Source organism: Phoenix dactylifera, chromosome 11 (assembly GCF_051530095.1).
Source record: "Phoenix dactylifera cultivar Ajwa chromosome 11, Ajwa_hap1_PhDact_Kaust_v1.1, whole genome shotgun sequence".
Classification (NCBI taxonomy): domain Eukaryota; kingdom Viridiplantae; phylum Streptophyta; class Magnoliopsida; order Arecales; family Arecaceae; genus Phoenix; species Phoenix dactylifera.
The window spans coordinates 14,487,596-14,510,591 of record NC_143200.1 but is presented as its reverse complement, the minus strand read 5'-3'; the positions used below and the strand labels follow the sequence as shown (position 1 = coordinate 14,510,591).

The 22,996-nt window shown below is 38.3% G+C and overlaps 2 protein-coding genes across 3 annotated transcripts in view; one reads left to right on the top strand and one right to left on the bottom strand.

The window, feature by feature from the left end:
- Positions 1-5,433, top strand: part of LOC103699036 (uncharacterized) — a 59,966-nt gene extending 54,533 nt beyond the window's left edge. Inside the window, exon 8 of the mRNA XM_088706873.1 lies at positions 2,595-5,433. The gene's annotated coding sequence lies outside the window, so the exon portion shown is untranslated. The remainder of the gene's footprint in view (positions 1-2,594) is intronic.
- LOC103698672 (uncharacterized) lies at positions 459-8,433 on the bottom strand. 2 transcript variants are annotated; one of them, XM_088706872.2, is made up of 9 exons: positions 6,652-8,431; positions 5,043-5,828; positions 3,316-3,672; positions 3,075-3,136; positions 2,876-2,974; positions 2,661-2,754; positions 1,147-1,254; positions 819-901; positions 459-712 (listed from the first exon to the last, which is right to left on the bottom strand). In XM_088706872.2, exons 1-9 carry the CDS (start codon positions 6,721-6,723, stop codon positions 688-690), a joined length of 1,686 nt encoding a protein of 561 aa, XP_088562998.1. In that variant the 5' UTR covers positions 6,724-8,431; the 3' UTR covers positions 459-687. The 2 variants fall into 2 exon arrangements, with proteins under 2 accessions (XP_088562998.1, XP_088562997.1); XM_088706871.2 differs by having other exon boundaries at positions 459-901; positions 6,652-8,433.
- Positions 8,434-22,996: the final 14,563 nt, after the last annotated feature.

The window sequence follows — 22,996 nt, the reverse complement described above, 5'->3', positions numbered from 1 at the left end:
CTTCTTCTTTCTTCCTCCTCTTGGAAGCAACCAAGAGTTAATTGCTTAGAGAAGTTTCAACTTGAAAAAAGGATCTCTGCAAGGAAGCTAGCACTCCGATGAGATCAAGATGCTTGAAGCGATCTGTACCTCGTGTGGATACCTATAAAGGTCGGACACTTGTGCGGCTTCAAGCAAATCCGAATCCCTCGATCATCAGATAGCGGTAAAGATCTACCCGCTCAAAGATAAAATAGGATCTTTACAATTCTTTATTATAGAATTAAATTAATCAAGTTTTAATTTTAATCTCTTTTTTTTAATTCATAATTTTCTGAGTTTGTGAACTCAGAATTTTTTTGAATTCTACCCTTCCTGGGATGTTCATGTGGTGAACAACCCCGCACGTGTGTTTTCACTGCGATCGTCGCAACGCGTGTGAGAGTAACCCGACGGGATCAACGCTCCAAAGCAATTCAAGATCTAAATTACAGCCTTTATGGCATATATGATACAGCAAGTTACACAGACTACAGATATGTACCACTTGACAGCAGCAGCCATTTTAACTAGGAGAGAAAACAGGTATTATAACTAGGTAACCGCACACAGCAGGCAGCTGCTGACACTGCATTATGCATGATTGCAGCTATCTGATGATTGATTCCTTTTAATCGGAACACCTGAGGCTTTGCATCTTCAGACAAGTCATTGCCATCGTGGTGTTTCTCGCCTGTCACAACCAAAACGATATTGTTTTAAGGGAAAGACGGGAACAAAAACATAAGCAGCAATGCCTCAATACGCAAAGCTTCAAAAAGTGCAAAAGAGTAGCACACCTTGGCTTCCTCCCATCCCGTGACATATTGAGTTGGGGTTCCCTCCGATTATTTGATTCCTCACCAGTTCGGGAGGGAAATTCCTGTAGTTTTCAGGATAAAAGTGAGTAGAAGAGATGCATGGTTCCTACTTTCCACAAGATAATGCTGCTCATCAGAGCAAGGGTTAAAGGAATGTGTTACAGTTGCAGGAATGTGCCAGATCCACAGTCATCAGTCATCTAATGTCTGCCAGGCACTAATGCTTGGTAGCCACAAGAGATGGTTATAGGACAAACCACTGTTGTTCCATAATAATGGTCATTGGATACGCAGGAATGAAACCCACCTTTTTATTTCCTGTCCTGAGATTTCCAGTGAGAGGAGCAACAATCTTGGTACTAGGTCCTTGAGGCCCCTTCCACCTTGACCCCTTCCACCTTCTGTCCCCTTTTTCCTGCATGATCGACTTCATGAGAATCACAGCACACCTAAGAGAAAGTTTTAAGACAATCTAGAAAAGTGCTATATTTCCAGCTCTGCTAGTGAGCTCAGAGGATCGTTATGCATGTTGTTATAAAGCAAGGTCTGATGCTAAGGAAGTTACTGCAAAATCTTTAGAGATAAGTCTCCTTTACATCACAGAAAACCCCCCTACAAATCCATGTAATTCAACCCCCAAGTACTATTTGAGTTGCATGTCAATCAGTTGTGTTGAGTGGAATCAATTAAATAGGAGTGAAAGTGTTCAGAACCGATTTTGTATCTGAATCCATCCAGATATGGAAAGAAATTTGAGCATCCGACTAATATCTGTATTCGTATCCATATCCATAAAAAAAAATGGATATGGATAGATAACTATCCAATCCATATTTGAATATCTGATTCCATTTGTAATTTTATTTAATTTTATATAGCACTCATGAACTTAAAAAAAAAAATAGTCACATTAACATACTATTAACTTGATTGATCATCCACTTAGTAATATCTTTGATTTTGTGGTCATAAAGTTTAATTATCCGATTTATATCCATACTTTCGGTATCTGATTTATACCCGTATCCGTTTAAAATAAATATGGATGTGCATTTTTGTATCTGACTAACATCCGTATCTGTACTGTATTTGTCAAATAAAACCAATATATATATGAATATACTACTATTAGATCCGTATCTTATCCAATTTCAGCCCTACAATTAAATGTCTTCTGTCTTCCATGCATCACATGAGACTCTCCTCATCTATGGGATCAAAAACTAAAACCCGCTCCTTTGCATGAGATTAGATGCTTTAACACTCCAAGAACTCAATTGATAGTTTTGTACTTGTATAAAATGAAGTTTTGCACCAAGCATTAAGGCCTCAAATTTGTAATTGCAATTACAAGAGTTCCAAAAAACGTTACTAAATGTGACAATTGGCACACAATTAAAAAACATAAAAGAAACATCTAAATCTCATTAAGTTTCAAAACAAGAAAGGATGAGAACTTTGAAGGATGAGAACTTTGGATGCCAAATCATTCAGCGCTGATTTGCTCTGATATCATAAATCAAAATTGGTAAGTCAATTGATTGTACCGTTGAACATTAATATGACCGAATCATACCAAGTTTTGGCATTACCGGAGTCTAATGATTGATGCATATATTATTGAACATATTGCAACTGAATCTATTCTTCTAACGGATTGGTCTGATTATCATCCAAATATCATATTTGCTAAAAGGATTAGGAGCCAATATATGGTCGAGTAACTAGGTAAAACAACTTTTTCTTGTTTGTCAGCTAGGAATGGCTCCCTGAAAATAAAAGTTGCTGAACAAGAGAAGCATCTATAATGTGCCATTTTACCTCCTTTGGTTTGTTCCTTTGGATGGTATTTGTGAGCTGAACTTCAGACGCACCATCAGAATTAGATTTGTTCCTTGCCAAAAGGTCCGTAGAACTGGAAATCAAAAAAGAGATGTTTTAAAATTTTAGTCTTTCTAATATATTATTGGAAAAAATTGCAAAACATTAGAACAAAAACATAATTTTCAAATTTCAGATGCAGTTGAGATCTTAACCTCGGCTTTGATTGTCTGACAACATGGGCAGCTCTGCCCTTCAGGCAGGTGCCCTGGCTCTCCGATGTCAAAGATTGTCTAATCACTTCTTTGCAGTCCCTGAAAAATTCAAAGCAGATATTACAAAACAACAATATGAGTATCTAAAGTGCAACATATATCTTCTCAAAATGATGTCATGATCATGTAACAAGTTAACCTTTTAATTTGTAGTTCCTGGCTCTTCACTCTACAGGTTGCGTTCATCCTCTTTGAACCACCCTATAAAAATGACAACTGGGACAGTCAGTGACTGCAGCAAGATTATTGTGATATTGAAATCAAAAGTGCTACGGGTGTTGTTCAGAAGGGAAAAAAAAAAGAAAGAAAAGGAAAAAAAAAGCTAGAAGGTTCAAAGATTACAATATTGATCAATTGTCAGAAGTCCTCTTTGAACTCACCTGCACACTTGACCCACCATTTGCCTGATTTTGTGATAATACAAATCTGTTGGGGGTCTTCAAATCCAATCTCGCTGCACTTTCCCTACTGCCTGATCTTCTTTCCATGGCAAGAGAAAACGGGCATGCACTCGTAATATTGGAACATACTTCTGTAACTGATCCATGCGAAGCAACCGAGGCAGATTTATTGTTGCTTGTGACTTTATTAGCAGTTGTCTTGCTTGAATGGAGACTGCTATCTGCCGTGCCAATTAGCTTCTGTCGTGAATGTTTAGCTCTACTTGACAACTTAAATACTTCTGTCTTTGTTCCATGTTTTAGATCCAGGCCAGTCTTGACTGAAGCAACAGGCTCCTGAAAATAAGATCAAATCAAAAATAAACCTGATTATCCAGTGTTAAAAAAAGAAAAAGGAAAAGAGCAGCTGAGGTGTCATTAATCTGTTCTTTATTCAAGTGAATTTTTGGTATTGACATTCCGCTACAAGAAACACCGACAATCTTAGAATACCATATGTCTTACGACCAAAGAAAGGAGCAGAGGAGGCATTGCGAACAGTGTGAAAAATCAACTGTTACTACTGATGCCCCATAGGCCATAGTAAAAGACCAACTTATCTTGAGTTCTGTGGCTTAGGCCTCCTAAAAGTAACCATTTTGCTTGTGGAAATAAATATTGAAAAACTTAAAATGAAAATTGCTAAGTTGTTCAAATGAAAGAACGTTTTACTTGGAGAGTCCTGATTTCATCATGAAGCTATATTTTCAAAACACGAAATTATATTTTCATAACTATGTGCTTATTAGTATAATTTGCTAGGGAGGAGGAGATTTCCTCATATCCACATTGAATATCTGCACTGATGACTTGAATGAAACATTGATGTTCCTAGGCCCATAAAAGGAGATTAATATGATAAAAGAAGCAATCCAGGGTATTTGTGCTGTATGTGGCAAGCATTTTTCTCATGCTCTGACTAGAATGTTAAGGATCAATCTCATGGTATAACAGAATTAGGCTTACACTATTCTCTTGACTGAATATATTCAGTACGCTAGTAGGAACAAACAATACTTAGCATATACAGTAAGTCTGTATTTACTATTAAGAATAAACTGAAGAATAGGTAATATTTGGCATATCAAAATCCACCGTATGGAGTACATCAACTTCTCTTTTTTTATGCTTCTCTGAATTGTGGGTGATGGCCATGATATATACCCTTGGTTAGATAACTAATATAAAAATAAGTTATATCTGATTGGAAGGTTAAAGGGATGAAAGGAAGAAACAATTTCTGATCAATAAATCATGCTGGGATTCTGTGGAGACGGTCAGTAACAAGCCGGCTCTGCTTTAGCTCTGAGCTGAATGGTGGAAAAGGAGATATTGCATTTAGAAAATGTGCACGAACTACTGCACCCAAAATCCTATCTGAATCAATTTTGTGGACTGGGTGACCCATGGTGGTCAAGATTTTCCTCCTAAATGAGCTATTGCCCAAGTATGTCCCAAGTATGTCCCTAGCACGCCGTATTTTTAAAACAAATTTGGACATCATATCTGACTGGGAAGTTGGATTTGCTGCAGCATAGCGAAACAAACATTTCCAGTTCCTTTCCCAGTTTGATTTCATTTGGTCACTGAAGAAAAACAAACTAGCTTATTCAAAGTAACAAGTAGTTTTTATACACATGCAAGAAAACATTCCAAGTTTGCCATACCTTCTTCACTTCAGGAACTGATTTACAGTCTGGAGGTTTCTCAACAGCCAGTTTGGTTTTGTATGGTATCAAGTTGTGACCAGGTGCATGCTGTGAGACTCCGGTTCTAGAATTTGTCACGTCTGACACAGACCTGTTGGTAGGAGGCCCAGATTCAACATTAGACCCTGGACTCTCCTGTTCCCTCAGAATCTCTTTGTCATCAACACTACTGATATCATTCTGTTCAATCTCTTCTATGCTTCTACTTAATGACGACAAGGATTCTCTGTCCAGGTCTTGCATCACAGCATGGTTAAAGTTTTTCTCTGGCTCAATTTTTTCCATGCTTCTTCTCAGCGAGTCTATATTTGATGTTGTGGATCCTGGATACAGCGGTCTAGTTTGAAGAGCTTGACTGCACTTCGTATCCTGCTTGAAATTTAGTTCATTTTCAGTTTCTGTAGAAGGGGCATCAATAGTTTCTGCTGCCCCATCTCTAAGACTTCCATGCTGCAGAGCTGTTTCATCATCTTCTCCAGTTTGGCTAGAATTACTACCATCACCACCATAATCCAATGTGAGCTCAGTTTGCTGGTTCTGTTCCAAGGCCTTTAAAGCTCGAAGCCTTCTGTAGTATTCTTCAAAGTATGCTTTCTTTTTGGCAACTAAGCCACTAAACTTGTCCAGTTCCTCCTGGCGTCTGTCGTGAGTAAACACTGACCTTTTCTCCCATGACAATGACTCAGCTGCAAATCTTCCAAAGGATATAGAACCATGATCAAGCATTTGCGAGACCGAAGCTTCCTGCAAACCACATTAACAATATTAATACTCTACATAAATGAAAGAAACAATATATTTAAATAATTACAGCACCCCAATTATCTTTCATTGGCTTCTTTGTATCACATGCTATATTCTCTGCTAACTTTGTATCAAACTTAATATAATATCCATATAAATCAACAGAAAATGTAAGAAACAAAAAGGGGAAAATTAATATACCAACACAGCTGAAAGGTAATGTATCATGAGTTCAGAATTCAATATAGGAGAAGAATAACAAAGTAGGTCACATCAGGAAATACAGAGAAATGAAACTCAAGTACTTAATAAAGCTCAAGCACCCATTTAGCCACCCAATAACAACAGAATAGGAAAATTATATTCATTATAGACCTTTTGCATAGCAATCTAACTTAATAAGCAGATGTAAGGAGTTTATATCATCCCAACTGTATATACTTCAAAAACAGCAATGAAACTGCAAGGAGAGGAAAACAAGCAAAATAGAACCAATAAGACCACAGCAGAGAATAAAAGAACTCGTACCATTCTGTTGCAAATATAGTGTAGAATTTGATACAATATATTACATGTAAGATCATATATTAAAAAATCTGAAATGCAAAATGAAACTAGCAATAGATAAATATCTTATCATTGTAGTTAGCATTTATGTAACCTGAATAATGTCATTAAAAAAGGGTTAAAGAGCAAAAAATAGATGGTTTGATACATGTAAGAATGAATTGCTGTTAGTTTAGCACTCTAAAGGAGCATTAAAGATTTTTTTAGACCAATAATTATGATGGTGAACAACCCAAAGAGATTAGAAAAAAATTACTTGAGAATCAACTCGATCAGATAACTCCTCCTGTGACCATCCATAATAAGTCTGACCAACACTGGTCGCCATTTCATGTCAACCAGTTACTTTACAATTATTACACAATATTATGGAGGCAAAAGCAGTCAGTTGATGGTGCCTCTCATTCTACAAAAGTATAAGCAAGGGCAGATACCTACATTAGGAAAAAGAACGACAGTTTTAGTCCTTAACCTTGATAGCGTAAAAGTCAAAACACTGAGAATCATATTCTAGTTTAGATTGTCACGGTAACAATGTCAAAATATGGGATAACGATGATAGAGGAAATGTAATAACATGAGATAAAGTTGCGAGTAAAGTAGGAAAAATAACGAATCTCCTGAAATTTGAGTATGTAAAAGGGAAGAGTACAGCAAAATCTTGTCACATTGATTTGTAAAGTACTTGCAAACTTTGCTAGATTTTTAAAAATACTCTATTCATCAAGAAAATTATAAATATATTTTCAATGACCATTGTGCTAATAGCATGGGGTTGAAAACTTCTTGACCACAAGCAGATGAGAGTATAATCAATTTAGGTTTACATAAAATTCAACTTCTTTAATTGCATTTAAGAAAGTCTTCATCCAAAACAAGAAAACAATATCTGAAATAGGCTGGGTCAAAAGCAAGGTAGTGTTCCAACTTTAATCCAAGAAAAATTAATGTTTTTTCCATAGGTTTGACTTTGGGGCAAAATTTTATATCACATTTATAATTGTCTTGTAAAAATTGGTTGAAATCCTTTACATGATAAAAAAAGAATTAACAACAGTAAAATTATGATGCTCTGATAGGCATAGGAAATTGATGGGAAAAATGAAAAATCAAATAACTTAATACAGACTAAATAAAAAGCCATGGAGCAAATTTTTCTTCCAAGCCTCAAGGAGAACAGTAAAGGAATGATTTAAATTCCTTGGGGACCTTTTCAGATTCGACATACTTAACAAAAGACTGCTGTAATCATTAAACAATCCAAATAAATTAAGTTTTGTAAACGAGCTAAGATAGTAAATTAAAGTTAGTCCAACACTCACGGCAGTCATAGTTAAACATAAGCTGAAAACATATCATATCTACTTTTACGAGGTCAGAACATTCTTGGACAAGCTAAACAATTGAGAAAAAAAAAATCCTGGCTTCTGAATATTGCCACCTATTCTTCAATCTTCAAAACCCAAATTCAGTTCTTTTTGTTTTTCACAACTCAAGCAGATGTTTAACTAGTGCCAAATTTCGACTCTCAATAAATAGAAACTAAAATCAGGAAAAAAAAATTATCAAAGCAGCTCTTCCATGATATTATAAAATCCAAACTCCAACGTTAGATAAGTGACTCTAAATACCTGGCATGAGACGCGCGCGCGCTGGAGAGAGAGAAATAACAAAGCAAATAAGAAATAAAGAATCCAGCTAAATAATAATTAAAAAAAAAATTTAAAGAGATCAAGATAAAGGTTCCATCTTTGATGGGCAATCAAGATAGAGATTCCAAAACCAAATCTTTGGCAGAAAATCGAATCCAATAGAAAGAAAAACATAAAATCTAGCTCCCGAACCTTGGCTAGGGGCAACAAATCATCCATTTTGGGATCAAAAACAAACCCAGAAAGAAAAAATCCCCTTCGAAAAGGCATAAAAGTAATACTATGACAAATTGTTGGCAAATAAATCAAAATATACTTACATACTTCAAGAAATACTGCGATCGGAAAACAAAGATTTAAATGTCAGAAAAACACCAGAGCATCCCAAATTAAATGAGAGCAGAAATAAAAATGAAAAAACAAATTAAATTAATTAGCCAATCGCAACAATTAGGAGAAAAGTTATCCAATGGTAAAGCAGGCATCTCAGCTAGCTTAATAACAAGAGACATAAAAGAATTGCAGAAACAAAATAGCACAATAAGATTCACACAAACTGGTAGTTCATGTAAAAAAGCCCATCTATTTATGGTCGGAATTTTGTGAAGGAGCCCAACTATTGCCAGAGAAGGTGGCATGCAAAGAAGAGAACAAATTTAGAAGTCAACCCTTGTTGCATCAATATTCCTGCAAAAAAGCATCCATACAAACAAAAAAGCAAGGAATGCTGTACCGGCCGGTTCAGCCCGTACCGAACCGATACTGGCTCCGAACGGTCTGGTTCGGTGTTAAAAACCCGTACCGGCCCGAACCGGCTAACCGTATCGGCCCGTACCGGTTCCAAATTTTTTTGGAGCTTTTGGATACGTAAACCAAGAGGGTTCCCTCCCAACCCGCAAGCTACCAATGCTTTCAAATCAAGATCTGGCCAGAACAGGTCAGCAACACATGGATAATTTAATCTAGTATACCAGTCCAAAAATTGGTGTCCAAGACTATTGATGCTTGTTGAACGTCAATAATAGACCAAAAAGCTAATTTGATTCAAGAAATCACAGCCTAAAGCAATAAAAGTAATACTATGACAAATTGTTGGCAAATAAATCAAAATATACTTATATACTTCAAGAAATAATGCGATCAGAAAATTTTTCGACCTGAGCACGCTGTTCCACAAATCAGATATGCCTGCTAAAGAGACATCAATGGTTAGGATTTATCGAGGACAGCTTCCACAGAAAATCACGAATCAAGCCCCTATAAGATAAGATGACTAGGAGCTGTAATATTTCATTTAAAGGCTATCAAAGAAAGGAGTAAAGATGTCATCATCACCCAAAAGGTTCGGACTTTAGCTGCTGCATAGGGTCAGCAATAGCTCAGAAGATAAATAGATAAGTAAGACAACAACAGACACGAATATACTTGAACAGTTTTTATGAGTTTGGTAAAATTCTAGGATGATGCAGTTTGAAGGTCCGAGCCACAAAAACTGATGAAGTAGATTTACCATGAATAAAGCGGAATGCAAAGTGTATAATCAACATAAAAGTTGTGGTTAAAAAGGGATAGCTGGCAAAGAGAGTGGCTATCCATAATTACCTAAACTACAAAGGCCGGCGGACAATAGAAACTCAAGCAAGTACATTATCATCTGAACGCAATACAAGTGTACTATTTATGTAAATAAATTAAACAAACTTAGTCTCAAACTAGGTGGAATCAAGAAACTTCATCTCATCTAAAGGGAACCAGAAAGAGTATGGCCGTCAAACCACGTCCAGGTCAAGGAATTATCTGGGTTCAATAGAAATCATTAGGTCTAGCATGGAAGGTGCAAGAAGACAACGTTTTTTATTAAAAAAAGAAAAAAATATTAAAAAATGTTAGAAAAAAGAAAAAGAAAAGAAAAGAATGGCTTTCAATAATAAAGAACACAAAGCTATATCCACTACAGGCCAGACACAAGTCAATTCTTGTATAAAAATAAATGGAGCCTTTTTGGAAGCCAAAAAAGGAATCATGTTTAGCCTACGAGAAGTGAGTCCTAAGAAACCAAAACAGACAATTTACCTACAATACACAATATTTGGCTTTGTAACGAGCCAACCTCAGTTCGAAAAATAAATCACCGAGTCAACCAGATATGCTAATTGTTGGTCCATTTGAACTTTAGAAGATAAGACTACATCCTAAAAAATAATAATCATAAAACAATCATTCACAACTTAATAGAATATAATCATCCCGACATATCACAAGCCTTACCTTTATGATACATAATACATTCAAGAAAACAAAAAAAGGCATCCCCAAGGTTTCTGCCACTTAGCATCTGAGGTGTTTCGAATACATGATGCACAGGTCAAATGGAGCAACCTTACCATTGCACCAAGCCCCGCCCGCACGTAATACATTAACAAACATGCTCAGGCATGAAATCATGAAAATTAAAGAGAAAGAGAGGTTGAAAAAGAAATGGTAAAGTATCCAGAACAACATGCAGAAATGTTTTCCAAGCCAACGGAAAGTCATGCAGATCAATGTAACCAACAAGGTTAACAAAAAATGATTAAATGATTGAAGGATTGGAATTACCACACAGTATGTCACAAGGATATAACCATAACTGATGGCCAGCAGACAAAACAAAGAGAAATTCTTCTGGTTCTGAACTTGATCTAATATAAAAAGGCATAGGAGCTATACAGGGATTAGTCTAATAGTTCGGTTCTGAGATTATGCAAATGCATTTTCAGAAGATCATGTCATTATCTCAGGGGAACTGCATATGATACTATTTGAAAGTGTACTAAAAGAACCAACCACATTTGTCAAATAAAATATTAAGCAACATACACAGCACATAAAAATGGGAGCAAAAGTAGAGGTGCCACTGTCATGATTTATAGAAAACAAGGATGTAAAAGTTAGAAAAACACCACAGCTTCCCAAATTAAATGAGAGCAGAAATAAAAATGAAAAAACATATTAACTTAATTAGCCAATCGCAACAAATGGGAGAAAAAGTTATCCAATGGTGAAGCAGGCATTTCAGATAACTTTATAACAAGAGACGTAAAAGAATTGCAGAAAAAAAAAAAGCACAATAAGATTCACACATAAACTGGTAGTTCATGTAAAAGAGCCCATGTATTTATGGTCGGGATTTTGGGAAGGAGAAAATGTAAAAATGTGACACATTTGAGTATTGAGCAAACAACTCCTGATTTTTGACAAGCAAAATACAAACTTTGAGAATTTGGGTTCTCGAAGTCAAAATCGTACCTTTATCGATACCATCTTTATCTTGAAACTATCATGAGCCTCCAAATCCTATGAATTCTTCAGGAACAACCGAAAAAACACATCAAAAGAAATTTAATTACAGTTATGTAATTAAAGAAGTCTTACAAAAATATAATCTTCAAAAAACAAGAAATTGAAAGGCAAAAAAGGAAAAGGAAGAAGAGGCTCAAATTCACCACTTCCAGAAGTTCCTCGCCTATTGCTAGAGAAGCTGACACGCAAAGAAGAGAAGAAGAGTAATTTCACAACTTGCCCGTCATCTCATTAATATACATGCACACAAAAAAGAGGAGAAGATCCCCGCGCCTCTTCTCCGATGGTGATGACCTCTCCAACTTACAATGAATGCAGCTCAGGTGCCAGCAATGTAGCAGACCTTCCACATATGTCTCGCCTATTGCTAGAGAAGATGGCATGCAAAGAAGAGAAGAACAATTTTTAGAAGTCACCCTTGTTGCATAAATAATCATACAAAAATAAATCCGTACACAAAAAAGCGAAGAAGAAAAGGAGAAGGAACAATGCTTGAAAGGTAACTGAGAAATCACTATAGATGCTCACCTCCTCTCTCAAGTAGAAAGCTAGGAGAAAGGAGAGGTGGAAGGCTGAGCCTTGTTTACCAACATATAAGAACCAGCTCTTTGTGAAGGCGATTATCCATCACATTGTATGCCCGCCCATGCTCCTAATTCTTGGAACCATTATAAGTACCATTTTGAACATTGTCTTACATGAAAAGTTAACATAATCTGCGGCATTAGATAAACAGGTCTACTGCAATAAATAAATAAGGTTTACTGCAAATCCGAATATGACTCAGAGGGTACCCTCTCAACTCACAACCTACCAATGCTTTCAAATCAAGATCTGGTCAGAACAGGTCAGCAACAAATGGATAATTTAATCTAGTATACTAGTCTAAAAATTGGTGTCCAGCACTATTGATGCTTGTTCAACGTCAATAACAGACCAAAAAGTTAATCTGATTCAAGAAATCACAGCCTTAAGCAATAAAAGTAATACTCTGACAAATTGTTGGCAAATAAATCAAAATATACTTACAAACTTCAAGAAATACTGCAATCGAACAGTTTTTCGACTTGAGCATGCTGTTCCACCAATCAGATATGCTTGCTAAAGAGACATCAATGGTTAGGATTTATCGAAGACAATTTCCACAGAAAATCACGAATCTAGCCCCTATAAGATGAGATGACCATGAGTTGTAATAGTTTATTTGAAGGCTATCACCGGAATGAGTAAGGATGCTGTCATCATTGCCCAAAAGGTTCGGACTTTTGCTACAGCATAGGGGTCCAACCATGGAATGCCGTACCGGCCCGTACGGGCCGGTACGTACCGGTCCGGTCCTAGACCGGTACCGGAACGAATAAAAAACCGGTATTTTCCGATTTTTTATCCGAACCGGCCAGTACGAGTGCGTACCGGCCGGTTCGGGCCCGTACCGGCCGGTTCGGAGCCCGTACCGGCCGGTACCGGCCTCGTACCGGTGCGAACCGGCCGGTTCGCACCGGTACGATTTTTTTTTTAGAACCACAGCGCCGCGCGCTGTGGTTTTTGAAACTACCGCATACCGGCCGATACGGTACCGGTTCGGCCGGTACGTACCGGACCGGACCGTCCAACAATAGCTCAGAAGATAAATAGATAATTAAGACAACAACAGAGACAAGAATAAACTTGAACAATTTTTATGGGCTTGGTAAAGTTCTAGGATGATGCAGTTTTGAAGGACCGAGCCACAAAAACTGATGAAGTAGATTTACCATGAATAAAGCGGAATGCAGAGTGTATAATCAACATAAAATTTGTGGTTAAAAGGAATAGTTGGCAAAGAGAGTGGCTATCCATAATTACCTAAACTACAAAGGCTGACGGACAATAGAAACTCAAGCAAGTACATTATCATGTGCAACTTAGACAAAAGGCATTATCTTAACCAAGTTCAAAACTTTTGAAGATATACTGAAGAAAAGGGAGAGAGAGATAGAGAGACTTTTACCAAGATCTCCCCACTTCCTACGCTCTCCACCAAAATCTACTTTAAATCTCTCAGAAATTCAAGAAACCCTTAAAAAGGAATATTGAAAAAAATAATCTCAGCAACTGGAAAGCAAAGAAGGGGAAGATGGAGAAGGAGACTCAGATTCACCAATTGATCTGCAACTAATAAATCAAAACGGCTGCAAACGGTTGCCTGCAGAACAACAGCAGCAGACCATCCAAGATTGCCTCACCATCAAGAGAATAGTTGCTTTCCTCTCAAAATGTAGCAAAACCCTCATCCAAGAATCATCACAGCCTCTTTGCATGGAACCCAAAAGCAATGCCGCTCTCCCAGTTTGCGAAACAAAGAAGAAGAAGAAAAGCAAAAGAGAAGAAACAAAAACAAACAAAGAGAACAAGATAACAAGAAGCACACCATCGCGGCCATTATCCACCCGGGAGACCAACAACAAGTTGAAGGAGAAGAAAGAGAAGACCAACAAATCTTGAGTAAGAGAACTAGAAGCCGACCTGGGGAAAAGATCCCACAGTGTCTCTTTTTCTCCTCCCCCCATCGAACGATCGTTGCTTCTCGGCTGTCTGCGGAGCAGCAGACCTTCCAGAGCTGCTCAATCGCTGCTAAAGAGCCGCGGCCAGATCTGCACCCTCTTGTCTATGATATCTGCTATCTGGTGGGGGAGGTGGACTCCTTCCGAGCCACGCATGTCTTTCGTGAGGCGAACAGTGCAGCAGACTGGGTCGCCTCATTCATAGCACACCACTCTGGAGCCGTCCTATGGAGGGGTTTCGAGCGAGTGCCGGTGGCACTAGAGCGTGTTTTGCTTTTTGATTATTCTGGGCGTTTTCACGGTTTGCAGTGAGATGCCGGTACACCAAAAAAAAAAAAAGAGAACATAATCTCAAGCACCAAACTATTACATCCACCATGAAAGGCTTGATCAAATCATTCAAAGTTGACAGTAAGAGACAACAAAAGCAGAGAAATTACTATAACAGATCCATGAAAACACTAAAGTTATATGTCACAGTCACAAAGGCAAAAAATAGCATACAAAACCACACAAATAGATGTTGGGGCATTCCACAGACGTGGTGCATGCAACAACAAATAAAAGCAGGTGGACAACCAATTGAATCACCAAGGCTAATAGAGAAAAAAAAGTTTGCTCAAAATTTGATGACCATCATTCATGTCATCAAATGGAGCAAGCAATGGCAGCGAACTGAGACAACAACCAGCACAAATCTATGTACAACAACCAAGCCAAATGAGAGATATAGAAGCAATAAAATAATCCAAACTCTTTATATGAACCAGAGAAATAGTCTTAGCATCTGACGAGATAAGCCTCCAAAGAAATTCTATATAGCAACCTTTTAAGCTCAATGGTTTACGATTTTCCATGGATTTCGTTTGATTCTGGCTATTCACATTTCTTTATTTCAGTCGGTTTTTCTAGAGAATTACATTGCATACCAAAGAATTGAGGTATGATTAATTTCGAGGACGAAATTTATTTAAGAGGGAAAGAATGTAATGTCCAGGCCCGATACTAACTAGGCCCAATACTTTTGAAGCCCAGTTTAAGGGTATTTGGGCCAGGTCATTAATGGGGCCGTATTGGGCCCATGGATGGCAACCCTCACCTCAAGCCTAAGGACTGAAGTGACGGGCCCCAGCTGGCCAGTAGGGGGGAAGGCCAGCTGTTGGGCCCTCATCCATGCATAATGGGAGTCTTCCACCTCTCACCCTGGTTGAAAGGACAAGCCCAGCTGGCCTGAGGGAAAGGGCAGCTGTAGGCTTCCGAAGCAAGGAGGAAGGAGAGGGTGCCACCTCTTCAATAAGCAGAGTTTATTTAAACTCCCAGTTTCATAGCTTAGGAGTTACTATACCCTCTTATTCCTTAGCCCTCTGGAGTACTATACCATAGAAGCCGAACCCTAGAGCCGAAGGTTGAAGGAGCTAAACCTCTGAAGCCCTAGGAGAGGAAGGAGGGATTTCTTGAAGGGTGTACTGCTCGGCTACAACTGCAATTAATATAACTTATGACGTGAATGCTTTAAGGCCTGCAGCATCACGAGAAGATTGAACTTAGGTGAGATCAAATGAATAATGCTTATCGAACATTGAATTAAAACAACAAAATCCAATTAACAGAGCCCAAAAAAAAAAAATTGTTAGTCCGAAAATTAACTATTTATCAAAGACGGATACAATGACGGGGAGTGCAATCAACTAGCAGACCATTTCATCCACAGTTTAGACCAATAGGGACCTACAGACAGCATCTACCAAAAAAGGGTTGATCATATCATTCAAAGTTGACAGCAAGAGGTAACAAACGCAAAGAAATTACCATAATCCAACCATGAAAATACTAAAGTTATGTGTGTCTCAGTCATAGCGGCAAAAACAGCATACAAAACCACATAATGCCAACATTAAATAGATGTTCGGGCATTCCACAAACGTGGTGCGTGCAACAACATATTAAAGCAGGTGGACAACCAATTGCATCACCAAGACTACCGGACCCAAAAAAAAGTTTGCTCAAAATTTGATGACCATCAATTACGTATCATCAAACAGAGCAAGCAATGGCAGCCAACCGAAACAACAACCAGCATAAATTTATGTACAACAACCAAGCAGGACGAGAGATATAGAAGCAATAAAATAATCCAAACTCTTTCTATGAAGAACTAGAGAACTAGTCCTAGCATTTAACGAAATAAGCATCCGAAGAAATCCTATATAGCAACCTTTTAAGCTCAATGGTTTAGAATTTCCCGTGGATTTAGAACGTCAGAGATCATTTCACATGCCAGAACAATATAGAACATAACCTCCAGAACCAAATTAGACGGAGTCCCACCAACAACCAAGAATACCAAATGTAGATTGAACAAACACCGATCAAAATATTATCTCACTATCATTCAAGTCCAGAGAGAACTTAAAGCAAAGTTAACAAAATAAAATATCTGAACCAAGTTCAAAACTTTTGAAGATATACTGAAGAAAAGGGAGAGAGGGAGAGAGACTTTGACCAAGATCTCCCCATTTCCTACACTCTCCACCTAAATCTACATTAAAATCTCTCGAAAACACAACCGTAAAAAAGAATATTGAAAACAAAAATCCCAGCAATTTGAAAGCAGAGAAGGGGAAGATGGAGGGGGGCTCAGATTCACCGATTGATCTGCAACTAATAAATCAAAATGGCTGCAAACAGTTGCCTGCAAGATTGCCTTGCCGTCAAGAGAATAACTGCTTTCCTCTCAATTGTAGCGAAACCCTCGTGCAAGAATCATCACAGCCGCCATGTAAAGAACCCAAAAGCAGCGCCGCTCTCCCAATTTGGGAAACAAAGAAGAATAAGAAAAGCAAAAGAGAAGGCACATAAACAAAGAAAGAGAAAAAGATAACCAGAAGCACAACATCATGACCATTATCCACCCGGAGACCAAGAACAAGTAGAAGGAGAAGAAGAAATAGAATACCAGCAAATCTTGAGAAAGAGAACTAGAAGCCGACCTAGGGAAAAGATCCCACAATGTCTTCTTCTCCTCCCCCCATCTAACAATGGCCGCTGCTCGGATGTTTGCGGGACAGCAGACATTCGAAAGCTGCTCGCTCTACCGCTACTGAAGAGAATATAACCTCCAGCACCAAACTATTTCATCCACAGCTTAGAGTTTAGACCAACAGTGACCAACAAACAGCATCCACCTTGAAAGGCTTGATCATATCATGACAGGAAGAGGCGACAAAAGCACAGAAATTACTATAATACATCTATGAAAACACTAAAGTCATATGTGTGTCTCAGTCACTGTGGCAAAAACAGCATACAGAACCACATAATGCCGTCTTTAAATTGATGTTTGGGCATTCCACAAATGTGGTGCGTGCGACAACAAATTAAAGCAGGTGGACACCCAATTGCATCACCAAGACTAACGGACCTAAAAGACGTTTGCTCAAAATTTGATTAACATCATTCACATATCATCAAATGGAGCATGCAATGGCAGCCAACCAAAACAACAACCAGCACAAATTTATCTACAACAACCAAGCAGGATGAGGGAAATAGAAGCAATAAAATAATCCAAACTCTTTATATGAAGAACCATAGAACTAGTCTTAGCATCTAGCTAAATAAGCCTCCGAAGAAATCCTATATAGCAACCATTTAAGCTCAATGGTTTAGGATTTCCTATGGATTTAGCATGTCAGAGATCATTTCACATGCTATAACATTAACAATTGAAAAGAGGGAGAGATGGCACATCGAAACAATATAAACATAACCTCCAGAACCAAATTAGACAGAATCTCACCAACAACCAAGAATACCAAATCCAGATTGAACAAATAGCGATCAAAATATTCTCTCTCCATCAAAACCCTCATCCAAGAATCATCACAGCCTCTTTGTATAGAACCCAAAAGCAATGCCGCTCTCCCAGTTTGCGAAACAAAGAAGAAGAAAAGCAAAAGAGAAGAAACATAAACAAACAAAGAGAACAAGATAACAAGAAGCACAACATCACGGCCATTACCGAAAGCGATCCTATGATGCTAGTAGTGATAGCATGTTGAAATTTAGAATTTTTCAAAAATAATGGCTGTACCTGTTGGGGTTGCCTACGTACCCCCTTCACAAGGGAGATCAAGCCATACGTCGTTCTTTTAATTTTGAAATTCACAGCGAAAAAATCGAATTAAACATTTTAATTCAGATATGCATAAGAAATCAAATTTCAAAGTACCACTACAAGTATACATGATCAATATGTCGGGATTGTTTAAACGATTAAGCTAAAATCATTGCACGATTAATTTCAGATCTGAAATGAGATTATTAATTAAGTTCTAAACTCAACTAATCTAACACCCAACTAATCTTCGAATGCCCATCGAATAGGCTCGGAAGATTACTCTGTGAAGAGCCCCAAAAGAGGTTTAACCCTCGGGAATTGAAACCTATAAGATATATCTTTGGACCTAGATTTATACGGATTATACCTTTATGAAATCTGAAAGTAACGGATCTGATGCTCGAGCTTCGTAGCCACACACTCTTCGGGCCTCTACAAGTAATCCACACGAAGCTCCTGGAGTGATCCAATCCCGCGGAAGTGCTAGCTTGCGCAGGATCTTCCTTTGCTGAATTTTGATCTTTCCAACGCTATCAACTTTTGGTTCGCCTTCTTGGAAGAACTTGGAGGAATGGTTAGTAGGGATTGAAAAGGACTTAGATCTGATCTAAAGGCTCTTATCTGGGATCCCTATCAGCTATGGCGAGATGGACTCAGAGGAAGATGAAAATGGGCGAGATGGAAGGCTGAATTTCATTCACAAAATTTCATTTCTTTTTTAGCCACAATTGGAACTCTTCTTTTAAAGGCGCGCCATCTGATCATTTGAACTCGAAATTCAAATGGAAATTTGGTATCTTGCTGGCGCATGAAGGTGTTGGTTGTAACAAGATAGTTCTTATCTTGTTTGAATTCAAAATTCAAACAATAGATGGTTCATGCAGGTGAGATAGGATCGAAATAGATGGTGCTGATATTCCATCATCTAACCATTCTCCCACGTCCCACGATCCAAATCCCTTCACTTTTCATTGAAAATCCACGTCCGGATCGAATCCCCCGAATTCAGCCCGTCCACGAGTTTCAGGATTTTCAGGATTAGTCGACCTTCCCGATCTCGAGTCGACTCCAAGTCGCCTCGAGTCGACTCCTTCCCCTTCGAGTCGACTCCAAAGTCGACCCCATAGCTTCGCAGGTCAACCCGGGCTGAGACGACAGAGAACTCCTGATACCCCCAATGAGTCGACCCTTTCAGAGCTCGAGTCGACCCCAACTAGCTTCGAATCGACCCCAACTTGCTTCGAATCGACCCCAAGGAAACTCGAGTCGACCCCACCTGGAAAAACAGAAGTCGTTCTTTGGATTGTCTGAGAGAGTCGACCCCAACCCATCTCCAGTCGATCCCTCTTTACTTCGATCGACCCCACCTGGGAAGAATTCGTTCTTTGGATTCTCTAAGAGAGAGTTGACCCCAGCCAGCTTGAGTCGACCCCAGCCCATCTCGAGTCGACCCCTCTTTACTTCGAGTCGACCCCTACGCCACTAATCCAATTAGGTCAAAACCAAAATTGAATCCAATTCAATTTGGCTCATACTTAGTCCGTTTACTCAATCAAATTGAGTTTATTAGTAATCTAATTACTAATTAATCCTCCAATAATTACTTTAATTATTTTATAGGATAATTTGCCAATCGAATTGACCAAATTATTTCTAACTGATTCTCAATCATCCATCAGCTATCTTGATCAATCAGAAAACTTCTATGCGTGTGACCTCATTGGTTCGAACCTAAGCCGGTAGTACAGGAACGACTTCTTGCACTAATCGATGTGACCATCTAGCAATTGTATCCGACGTCCGGATAGGCCGAATATATGCAAAGCAAATATTCTGAAATCCTAAACTATGGTTACTGTATAATTCATCCCTTTGACTCCTAATGCTAGGATGACCACAGAGTTCTGTCAACTCTCTAATCAGTACATCCACTGTGTGATCAACTTTAGAAATCCTGTGACTCATCACAAGGATTGCCCTGGCCAAGATTTTGCTAAATTGAACACACCATTATCTCCTATTTCCAGGAGGGGACAATTCCATCTTGACTCACGCACTGATTTCGCAAGTACTTGACTGCACCCAGTAACCTTCCGTTCCAGAATTAGAAATTCTGCTAGTTCGGTACCAAAGTACAGTAAGTTGCTTGCTAATCACTGTGGTGATCTCAGGTCTGAGGGATATTTACATCCATATCCACTCGGAACATCTCTTGACAGTAGAGCGTTCCGAAATTGGTCACGTTCAGTGAAATGTACTCCTACACTTCACCTGTGTCACATATCAGTATCTTCACACTCCTTGGTTAAGAGGACAACCAACGTATATGTCTCATAACGACCTAATCTCGACAATGCTGTTGTCCTATTAACAGCATATCATTTGGTCGCAAATAGGTTTAAGAACATAAATCCTTCTTTATCATAAAATAAGTCTTAAGAACATCATATAAGAGATCATTTGAAGATGTACAATGAAATGATGAATAATGCCAAATAACACTTTATTAATTTGTCAATCAATTCCCAACAATGAATACAAGAGATCAACACGCTGACGATTGACACGTAGGATACAACTCCCAACAATTACCCCCTCGGGAGACCAACAACAAGTTGAAGGAGAAGAAGAAAGAGAAGACCAACAAATCGTGAGTAAAAGAACTAGAAGCCGACCTGGGGAAAAGATCCCACAGTGTCTCTTATTCTCCTCCCCCCATCGAACGATTGTTGCTGCTCAATTGTCTGCGGAACAGCAGACCTTCCGGAGCTGCTCGCTCAATTGCTGCTGAAGAGAACATAATCTCCAGCACCAAACTATTTCATCCACAGTCTATACCAACAGTGACCTACAAACAACATCCACCATGAAAGGCCTGACCATATCATTCAAAGTTGACAGCAAGAAGCAACAAAAGCATAGAAATTACTATAATCGATCCATGAAAACACTAAAGTTATATGTGTGCCCCAGTCACAAAGGCAAAAAATAGCATACAGAACCACTTATTGAACACGTGAAGATTGAACATAGGTGAGATCAACTGAATAATGCTTATTGAACATTGAATTAAAACAACAAAATGCACATTACCATAGCCCAAAAAAATAAAATTGTTGGTTCAAAAATTAACTATTTATCAACGCCAGATACGATGACTAGAAGTGCAATCAACTAGCAGAACATTTCATCCACAGTTCAAACCAACAGTGACCTACAAACAGCATCTACCAAGAAAGGGTCGATCATATCATTCAAAGTTTATAGCAACAGGTAACAAACGCGCAGAAATTACTATAATACATCCACGAAAACACTAAAGTTATATGTGTCTCAGTCACAGTGGCAAAAAATAGCATACAGAACCACATAATGCCAACATTAAATAGATGCGGGGGCATTCCACAAACGTGGTGCGGGCAACAACAAATTAAAGCGGGTGGACAACCAATTGCATCACCAAGACTAACAGACCCAAAAAAAGTTTGCCCAGAACTTGATGACCATCATTCACATGTCATCAAATGGAGTAAGCAATGGCAGCCAACCGAAACAACAACCAGCACAAATTTATGCACAACAACCAAGTAGGATGAGAGATATAGAAGCAATAAAATAATCCAAACTCTTTATATGAAGAACCAGAGAACTAGTCTTAGCATTTAACGAAATAAGCCTCCAGAGAAATCCTAAATAGCAACCTTTTAAGCTTAATGGTTTAGGATTTCCCATGAATTTAGCATGTCAGAGATCATTTCACAAGCCAGAACATTAACAATTGAAAAGAGGGAGAGAGAGCACATCGAAACAATATAGAACATAACCACCAGAACCAAATTAAACGGAGTCCCACAAACAGCCAAGAATGCCAAATCCAAGATTGCCTCGTCGTCAAGAAAATAGCCGCTTTCCTTTCATAGCAAAACCCGGGTCCAAGAATCATCACAACCTTCTGGAGAAAATGGCCTTAACATATAAATTCAAAAGCTGTCAATAAAAGAATAAAGTGCAATATTTAATGAACAAATCAACCAACAGAAGAGTAGGAAAAGAAATGGTATACAGAGTTGAGTAGGAGGAAAGGCATTTAGCGATCCAAAAATCTTGTCCTGTCTCCAATTGGCTGCAGCAGTAGCCTGCAGAACAATGGACCTTCCAACTTGCAAAGCATAAAATTTTTATATTTTATTTCCGCCCTTTCCAATTTGATTAGCAAATAATACTACGAAATAGCTAGGAAGAAAAAGGGGCAAATAAATAGCTATGAAGAAAAAAGGGCAAATAAATAGAAGTGAATCTTATAAATAACAAATTCGGAATAATTCTAGTAGTCAAACAATAGTAATAAGTTTATAAGGAAAGAGTATTTCATGAACAGTTGTAGTGGAAAATCAAATTCAAACTATTGTATAGAAATTCCTGCAGCAGCAACCGATAGACCGCCACATAGCAATAGAGTATGATCCAGGCCTCTGAAGCACAAAAGTTTACAAGTGAATCAAATTACCAACAGATACACAGAGATAAGTAGCAAGATCAGGAAAAATAAAAGTAGACAAAGGACCAGAATAAATAATTGATTGATTGGATAACTGTTACCAAGACTAAGGACATCATCATGGGAAAGTCCAAAGAGATTACCCTAGTTAATACCAACTCTAGAGAAATTTCTACCTCGGCTTCTGCAACTCCTACATAAATGAAGCACAAAAATGGAACTTAAAGTTATCGCCAGCACTAGTTGGCCTCTAAGCAAGCCACTTCGTCTTTTTTCACACTATTACTTGAAGAAAAGATGGAAAATAGAGAATAATGAAGGATGACAGAATCCATGCAAGACCAAAAATTACCTGGGAAAGAATAAGTGCAATAAAAAAGAAGAGTCAGGAAAACTGAAAAAATGAGGTTGGAATGCGAGCAGATTTGAAACATGTAAAAATGTGA

What these genes read in the sequence shown, in the direction of transcription:
- LOC103698672 (XM_088706871.2), bottom strand. Translation starts at nt 6,723, where the DNA reads ATGGCGACCAGTGTTGGTCAGACTTATTATGGATGGTCACAGGAGGAG. An exon ending in CAGTTCCTGAAGTGAAGAAG is followed by an intron (nt 3,673 to 5,042) that starts GTATGGCAAACT and finishes TCTTATTTTCAG; the next exon opens with GAGCCTGTTGCTTCAGTCAA. An exon ending in GTCAGACAATCAAAGCCGAG is followed by an intron (nt 2,755 to 2,875) that starts GTTAAGATCTCA and finishes TTTGATTTCCAG; the next exon opens with TTCTACGGACCTTTTGGCAA.